The sequence below is a fragment of the Morone saxatilis genome, unplaced genomic scaffold, assembly GCF_004916995.1.
Source record: "Morone saxatilis isolate NCDOM2014 unplaced genomic scaffold, NCSU_SB_2.0 Contig24, whole genome shotgun sequence".
Classification (NCBI taxonomy): domain Eukaryota; kingdom Metazoa; phylum Chordata; class Actinopteri; family Moronidae; genus Morone; species Morone saxatilis.
The window spans coordinates 10073119-10082184 of record NW_023339807.1 but is presented as its reverse complement, the minus strand read 5'-3'; the positions used below and the strand labels follow the sequence as shown (position 1 = coordinate 10082184).

Sequence of the window (9066 nt, the reverse complement as noted above, 5' to 3'; positions counted from 1 at the left end):
GTCTGCAGTGGTCAGTACCAATCAACAGTGCTCCACAGAAGAAAAAGTCTCAGGGTGCCCAGGTGGTTATGGCTGATCAGTGTATATTTGTGAATATGTATACTGACTTCAGGACACACAAGAGGAGTTATATTTTTCAGGTGGTTTAGGAGCATGTGAGGAGTAACTGGAAAACATCCGTACTTGTCTGTTTGACTTAAGTCTACACTTTTATCCTGCTGTCTACATTTAACTTGTCTTGGTTAAGGTTCCAATGTACAATGCAACTGTGCACAGACTCACCAGGAGGAAGCAGGGGCTGACAAACTTCCAGCACAGCCTCCAGTACAGTCCTGGTCGCTGGCCAATCATCTCCTCAATGTCATCACTGAATCGGTCTACTCCTGAAACACGTGGAAATGTTTGATATTACTACCAAGACATGGTTGAATACAGGCTTTGCTAAAATTGTCAAATATACATACTCTACAGTACTGCATATTGAATTCACAGCAGGTTTGGGGGTACATTCCTTGTTTTTGCTGCTTAGTACATTTTATATTTGAGAATCTTAGGTATTGGAAATAAGGTAGTAAGTGTGTATGGTCACTTATGGTATGGTGTATGCACAATTTTTAAATCAAAAGTTAGCAGTTAAGAAACCTATGGCACATAAGATTGTTAGTAAAAACACACACAATTCAACTATTTCCAGAAACTAAAGTTACTCTTTTACAAAGTTGCTGCACCATTTTTACCTTAACGCATATTTCCTTCTCTTTTATAAACCTGGCTGCACATTTTGCTCTCGTGCCTGGAAGGCATCCCTCACTGCGGAGGAATATATCCTGACTGACGACCAGTTATTCAGCACAGTAAATGTACTTATGTAGTGGACAGCAGAACGAAAGACCACAGTGGCCAGGAGTCAAGGGTTCCTGTCAGCTATTATGAGGATGGGGAAAAAAGGCCAGCTGAACCCTTAGGCTTGATTTATCTGGCTTGCCAAGGTCAGGACCCACCAAAGTGGGGAAATATGCTGGCCCCACCGCCTGGGGGCTGGTTAGTATTTAGCCCTTTATGGATCTCGTCACCGTCAGGTTCAGTATACATGAGACATAAAACTCAATACAGAAGTTCAGGTCAACCAGTTTCCTGACCTTTAGATTGTTTTTATAATATTTTGTGCCAGCTGGTGTTTCAAAATTGGGATGAGTTTTTCACACTATGAAAAGTCAGTTTTTTCCTTCTTTCAGCTGGTGGTGCTGTAGGTGAAAATACTGTATATGCAAAGGTGCATTTCCATCATAAAGAAGTTGGTCTTTAGCAATTATAATACCAAAACAAAAACAAAACAAGAAGGAAGTAAGGAAGGGAGAGGACAAGAACCCAAACGGCTAACTCTATTGTAATTATTTGCACAGCTATTAGACGTCAGTAATCAACACATATGGGGTTGAATTTTGAGGACCTAACAAATAACATATAGTACAAAAAGGATATTTACTCTTACACAGCTCAAGTGTTTCTTCCATGTTGTGCTGATAAAGTGCTGGCAGAGTACAGTAAAGAATCCCCCTTGAGACATGTCATTCATGCCAGAAAACTAGAAAACTAAACCTAAAAAAGCATATAGTGGTGTAGAGATAGTGGCAAAACTGTGTAAAATTGAGCATCAATAGAATTTGGACATCTGGAGAGAAATTGACTTTGAGTCCCCCCCCACTTGCCACCCACAACAATCTACAACCTAGCTATTAGACAGCTGACTCCTGTCCATGACAAATGGGAATTGCCTGTTCCCCAGCTGCAATTTGCTTTATGTGGTGGCTCACCACTGCTGAGTGAACACAGAGGTAAAAACTGGCAGCGGTCAAAACGCGGGTCATTTAACATCACAGAGTTCTTATGAGCGCTACAGTATATCCTTGTACCTTAACAATACATGCACAGAGACTGAAGAGGCCAAAACCATTAGTGGGAAGAGACCCTTTAGCTGCAGTATCCTTACGTTTAATAGAGCTGTGCTGCGTTGAGGCACAGCACACCTATACCAACAGATTTCTCATCAAACCCTTAATATAGGATCAGCTTTGCTGACCATGACAACATGAATCATCTGTTTTTCCTTCCTATTTTCACCTGTCCATCTTCCTCACCATAAAACCATGCAATGCCGATGGCTTCAATAAGCACTCCGAAGAGAATCGATGTTCCTGCTGCAAAGTGGTCCAGCAGAGTGAACACATACATCCCTCCCTGGAGAAACATAGTGAATGTATAATAACTGTGTTATTATATTAAGTTTTATCATACAGGTTACAAAGAGAAAATCATCATTAGAGTAGGACAGTGTTACAATCAGATCCTGTGGGAATGATTGAATGTTTATATGAAATTGCCATAGTGCAAAGATGAATATTAAAAATCAAATAAAGGCAACATGCAACAGACTGCCCAGTATTGGACTTACATTTGTAACACAGAAGAGGGATATGAGGAAGGTGGAAACAACAATGAAGAGGGTGAACAGCTCTCTGTGCTTGTGGAGGAATTTAAACTCATCAATCAGCCCTGTGATCACCGACTCCATCCCACCCATCTGCAACAGAAAAACAAGAGTTAGAATAAAACAGTAAAAGTCAGCGATAAATGAGCTGCTAAATCGTTGTAGATGTCCAGCTTTTATTACACAATTGCTGCACTGAAGCTTCAAAAACAATATGGAAATGAAAATAGTTTGTTCCACATTACGAGGGGTGTCTGAAAGGTCTGGAAATGAATTACAGTACATCAGTTAAAATACGCACTGCGGATATTGCAGCAAAATCACAACCTTACTGACACACTCATAGGGAAAAGGCACACGTCACCTCGCTGAAATAACAGGTGTCTATGTGAGTAAGTGTGTGTGTGTGTGTGTGTGTGGGTGGATACTCACAGCACTGTCAATGCCCAGTGTCAACAGCATGATGAAGAAGATAACCGCCCACACTGATGACCCTGGTAATGTGGCAATGGCTTCTGGGTAAATAACAAACACCAAACCAGCACCTAAAGAACAAGAAATTCGAGAGATTAAGGTAGATTTTAGACATAACAGCAGCTTCCAAAATAGATTGCTAAAAAGCAAAACAAATGGTTAAAGAGCAAATATAACATACTTGTTTTAATGAAAGAATCAGGGGAATAAAGTCTGGTACACCGGAGGGGAGTTTGTGCAACATGTTTCATTTTAATCGACCGCGAACCGCATTGGTGGCATTTGAATCCAGTCATTGGGTTCATGAGGGTTTCTTCACTGATTACAGTCCTGGCAACTAAAGATAGCTCATCTTAAATATCATTGACTCTTGGAATAATCAAATAATGCGCATTATCCTGCTTCTATTGAGCTGTTTGCAGTGTCATTTAATAGCACCCATCATGGAATACCTCTAGAAGTAGCCTGCTGTGGGTTACCTGGCATTAACAACCTATGAATATATATCTTCCACTCTCTTATTTCACACACCACATTATTGACATGTGAGGGGAACACACAACAGCAGGTTAGACTCATAGTCAAATATGCAAAGTGCACTAACAAATGGTCTCAGTGAGCTCAAGGAATCCACGCCAATACACCAACAACACATTACAAGGACAGACAAATAATACCATACCATCTCTGGCAACTTTGTCAAGGGCTACGTTGTGCTTGTAGGACATGTACCCAAGGAAGGAGAAGACCACAAAGCCGGAGAAGAAACTGGTCAAAGAGTTGATGGAGGTGGTGATGATGGCGTCTCTGGATCAATAAAAACAAATAGGATGAAACAGTGCAGGATGGGAATGTAAAAAATCATCAGTCAGCCATCACACAGTCAATATCAACATCACTGACTAGCCAGTCAAGTGAAGAGTATTTCAGGCCTCTAGCCTCTTAAGAATGCTAGCTTGCTGTAATGAGTCTGGGTTGCAGATCAGTTTAGAGATCTTTTATAGATTTTATGGATCATTTTATTAGTCAGGTAGTCAGTGTCATTGGTAGTTGGTATAGTTCAACCTCCCTCAGTGGCAAAAGAGAAATTAAAATTAAAATTAACAAATAAATTAGTTGGTCAGTGGTGAACTGGGGTAGGACCCTGGTGTGTGAAAGGGAAATAAGCTGAATAAATGTACACATGCAGCAACAGTGTCCCACGAAATTGGTATAACCATCACAGTCATTACTTTGAAAAGACAAGACATATTTTGGAAATTTACTTAAATATATTTGCAGTGATGCTCAAGGAGGAATCCTCAAGGTGGACAGTGTCATGTGTCAGTTATCAGAGGTATTAAAAAAGGCAAAAAAAAGAAGATAAAAGCCTCCTGCGGGATGCTGATGATTTTCAAAGAGTGCGACAGTTTTGATTGGTGTTTCAGCTGTCTGTTGCGCAGCATGGTGTCAAAGACATAGCGGGTTTCAAGGAGCTTCAAAGGTTATTGTAATTCACCTGCTTATGTTGCGTGCATGAGTTTGTGCGTGTGTGTGTAGAAGCAACTCTCTGTCCTCCATTTGTCTCTGTGAATTCCCCCCCGCTCCTCTCCGTGTGTGTCTTTACCTGTAACAGTTGTTGCTGAATTTATTGTAGCTGGAAAAGGCAATTAGCACACCAAACCCCACTCCCAGAGAGAAACAGATCTGTGTCGCTGCCTCAATCCAGACCTGGGGAGCGACAGAACAAGCACACTTGTGTGAAGCGGCAAACAAAAGGCACAGGAGAGGAAAAAAGCCATTATTAGGGATAATTGCAGGAAACTCATTCAACGGCAGTAGATGAAAGACGCTAGTGAATACGGGGGGTAATTTTGCAAATTACTGCTCGATGCATCTATCTAATCTAATTCTCCAATTGCTGCCATGCATCTCTGTATCTCTCTCCTTGCTTTCTCTCTCATTCTCCATAACTGAGTCCTTTAGTGCTGCATTGTCACCTATTGAGCCTGCTATTAAGATACTGTTAGATGTGATAGCGGGTTTCACAGATTAAGAATAATATTAGAAACAGTGTACACAAACAACTTTTCTCACATTACTTTTATGCCTTGAGGAAATGCCTCACTAACATTACTTAACAATGTGAACCAATGTTGTGTTTGACAGGTAATATCAGATGATATGCATTAACCAGATAGTTGTGTAAATTGAGTTCACAAGAATAGGCCCACATTCAAAATGAGAGATGATTAATTTTTCCAGGAAAGAAAGGAAATTGTTGTGCAGTGTGTGTGTAAGTTGTCTACTCTTTTTCACCCCCTGTCCTGCCTTTTAAATTCATTTACTATTTTCTTACAGTTCTCCATTCATATGCTTTTTTTGTCTATTTTTTTTTTGTTTTGGGCTCACTGTTACGGTTACAGTTTACCAAATATGGGAAATTGAACACTTACTACACTACTGCACAATCAGCATTGAAAATAGCAATATTGCTGTGGTTCCTCTTTAGCAGTAACACCTGGTGCAAAGCCTTGCAAAGCCCTGACCACAGATTGTTATCTGCTTACAATGAAGACGGTTATCAATTATAAATGAAAAAAAAAAACTGTCATATAGAGTTTATAATGATTTAGACAAAACGTACTGTAAAATCTACCCTCCATCACTGTGAATACTGTCACTTGTCACTTTTAGAAATTTCAAAACAGTTAGTTAACCTATTGCATGCTTTCTATTGCTGTTAGGGTTAGTCTAAATGTAAGACTACCTTAGCACATTAGCATGATATAGTTAGCCAAATATGTTTCAAGATACAAGCGAAGTATTTTTCTAATTATGATTTGTGATATTGGGCTACAGTATATAAATACAATTGACTTGACTTTATATAGCAACCCACTGTTTTCAGGTTTCTAATGTAAGATAAAGAAAATAAAAACTAAACTTCAAATATCAAAGCTTTCCTTTAGAATGTCTTTCAAATCACAGTTACCTCCCTATGCCTCCTTTTCTTCTTCTGCACCCCCAACCTTCCCCATCACCTCTTCCGTGTCCCCCCTCTCTCCTGTAGACACTCACCTTGGGGTCACAGAGTCTCAGGAAGTCCACAGAGAGGTAGGCCTTAATGCCATCGATGGCTCCGGGCAGAGTGACTCCGCGGAGCAACAGCACAGTCAAGACCACATAGGGCATTGTGGCTGTGATCCACACAACCTGAAAGGGTTGCACAAGGTACACACACATACACATACACAATACGCACACATTTACACAGAGAATGGATGAAGGGCATGAACACATTTATATACACACAAACAGTGACCTTAAACTGCTTAGTGGATTTAAACTGGACTAGAATATGCAGTATTTTCTTAATGCATATATCCTAAAGTAATTCTATAGCTTATGACTCACTTAAAGGTCCAGTGTGTAACATTTAGGAGGACCTATTGGCAGAAATGGAATCTAATATTATAACATAATAGTATATCATTTGTATATCCCCTGAAAATAAGAATTGTTGTGTTTTTGTTTCCTTAGGATGAGGTATTTGTGTTTACAGACGCCGCAGGTCCCCTTCTGTGGTGGCCGCCATGTTGAACCACCATATTTGACATATAACAGACAAATCAATAACTCACACCTGGTAGGATTGGGCCATTCATGTTATTCGTGCATTTTTGAGGCGACTGTAGTTTCTCCATCGCGCTTGGAAAGAGTGAGTTGCAATCTGCCACTACACCACTAGATGTAAATCCTACACACTGGATTCTTGAGTAGGAATAATGGTACTGTAGAAACATGGCTACTGTGTCATTTCCTACCTTGCCAGAGGTCTTGACTCCCTTCCACAGACTGAAGTAGAGCAGAACAATGACTACAGCTAGACAGGAAGTCAACTGCCAGCGTGGACGGCCCAGATCATTGATACCATTACTGTCCTGGATGTGGAGCACCCCTCGCCTAAGGAAAGACAGTATTCTGGTCAGAACCATGACCACTCATGAGTCACAGTTTATAGTGTATGTATTTATATTTATCAATCAATCAGATTTTGTTTGTATAGCACTTTTCATACAAGCAAACTATTACACAAAGTGCTTCACACATTAGAACACAGGGAACAGCCCAGAGAACTAGCCTAAGAACCTCTGATCACTTCTCTGTTGCTGTTTGACAACAGTTAACCAAGAGGTGCACAGGAGACCAAAGGTAAAACAGCACCTTTGTCTATCCCTTCCAAATGGAATAGTAAAGAGATTTAATCACATTTAAGCACACACTGTACACTATGCATTCAGAGTTGATTATTTGCCTTCAACTGAGCCAGGGATGCTTGATATTATCCTAGAAACTATTGGGTACCAACAGTTTCCCTATTGCACTGTACTACAATAAAGGGATTATAGTATGCACATGCAATAGTAAGTTTAAGTGAACTACAAGGGTAGACAACTATGATGACACAAAGCTCAATTAATCCATTAAAGTTATGAAAATGTGCTTTTACCAGAAAACCATCCAATGTATTCTTATTTGATCAACCTTTAGAAACACACAACCTTCTGGCCTTGAACCAAGACATGTTCTAAGACCTGCCAAGCTGGAGGACAGTAGTATAGCTCTTGACATAGTGACCAAGCCAGAGAAGAAGGTAGAAAAGGGCAAGTATTACCTAACTGCATCCTAGAGTCCCGCAGAGCTGCACTTTGAGCTCACCTCACCAAGCAATATTTCTAGGTTACCCTGAATGAACTTATTCTAGATGTAACACTGGGTGCATTCAGGATCTATATGGCTAGTTTCTAGCAAATGACAATAACCACGCAGAGAGTATGCTGCAGCCCACCCGAATGTCATTATTATTCAGTTGAGCTATACACCTGGATCTAGATCTTGATGTCTTAGATAAAACTGACTTAACAGTCAATATCCAGCCTTGTTGGCAGCTGAGTACCTGGGGTTCATGAGTGACAAGGGACATTTAAGACCCCAGGAAATCTGGCTTCATGAAGTGTTGCTACATCTGTTGCAAACTTTTGCATTTTAGTAAATCAGAAAGATCACAACAGCCGGTCAAGATGGGAGAACCAGTTTGACCATAAAAGGCTTAGATTTGAAAGTGTATTTTTATGTTGCATTCTATAAAGTTGAATCTGAACATGTGTCACCTGAATGACTATAATATTACTGATGGTTGACACCTTAATTCAGATCATTTCAGAGACTAAGATGAGACCGAATAAGATCAGCCAGCGTTCCACTGATGTGGTCAAATTGTCTGCAGGTGGTTCTGTGTGAATAGCACACTGCCATTTCAACTAGCATGGATGAAAAGTCTCAACTGTCACAACAGAACAACCCCTCACTTGCTGCAACAGGAGACACCTGGCCAGACTCCGGATCCATTTTGAGGAAAATATTTATGATGTTCACTTTTAAATATTTTATTTTATGATTTATAATTAGATATTCTAAGACATGACTATGTCTAGACAAAGGTCTGAGAGTAATTACAGTAACTTCATTTATTCTTTAGAGAGTCTTAGAGTGTCCAGCCAACTCCACCATTACATGGCAAGAGCGCATTGCATCAAACTTTTTTCTTGTTCCTGCAGTGGAAATGTATGGGTGATAAAACTCAAACTCAGCCAAGAAATGTTTTAGTCTTTCTAAATAAATTGTAATGCGCATTAAAATTTAAAGACAGGCAGTTAGACTTACAAAATATCCATATTGTTGTACGGTTGGGCTCCGAACTGACTATAAATCTATGTAATTGTATTTTTTTATATAGAACAAATATGAATAAATAAATGTGAGAGCCTCAAGGCCAACTTACTCAAAGTACTCCTGAGCAGGGGTGGACTTGTAAATGTCACTGACTGAGCTGTTGTCAGCCCAGTCAGAGCAGTTAGGACTGTTCCAAGTGTTGTTGCAGTGGACCCACGGTAGCTCGCTGGTAAACGAGGAGAAGAGGTAGAACAGTGCCCAGGAGATGATCACATTATAGTAGAAACCAACGTAGAGGGAAATGAGGATCACTGTAAAGCCTACACCTGTTAGGGGGACACAAATGATTATTTTTAAACACATTAAAGACAGAGATACAAACACAGAAA

At 40.1% G+C, this 9066-nt stretch overlaps 1 protein-coding gene across 1 annotated transcript in view; it reads right to left on the bottom strand.

The window, feature by feature from the left end:
• slc6a3 (solute carrier family 6 member 3) overlaps positions 1–9066 on the bottom strand; it is a 14931-nt gene that overhangs the window by 1133 nt on the left and 4732 nt on the right. The window contains exons 4-12 of the mRNA XM_035672395.1: positions 8787–9003; positions 6769–6907; positions 6023–6157; positions 4569–4672; positions 3645–3769; positions 2921–3033; positions 2453–2581; positions 2139–2238; positions 283–383 (exon numbers count right to left, since the gene is read on the bottom strand). Of these exons, the coding sequence (XP_035528288.1) occupies positions 283–383; positions 2139–2238; positions 2453–2581; positions 2921–3033; positions 3645–3769; positions 4569–4672; positions 6023–6157; positions 6769–6907; positions 8787–9003 (1163 nt within the window). The remainder of the gene's footprint in view (positions 1–282; positions 384–2138; positions 2239–2452; positions 2582–2920; positions 3034–3644; positions 3770–4568; positions 4673–6022; positions 6158–6768; positions 6908–8786; positions 9004–9066) is intronic.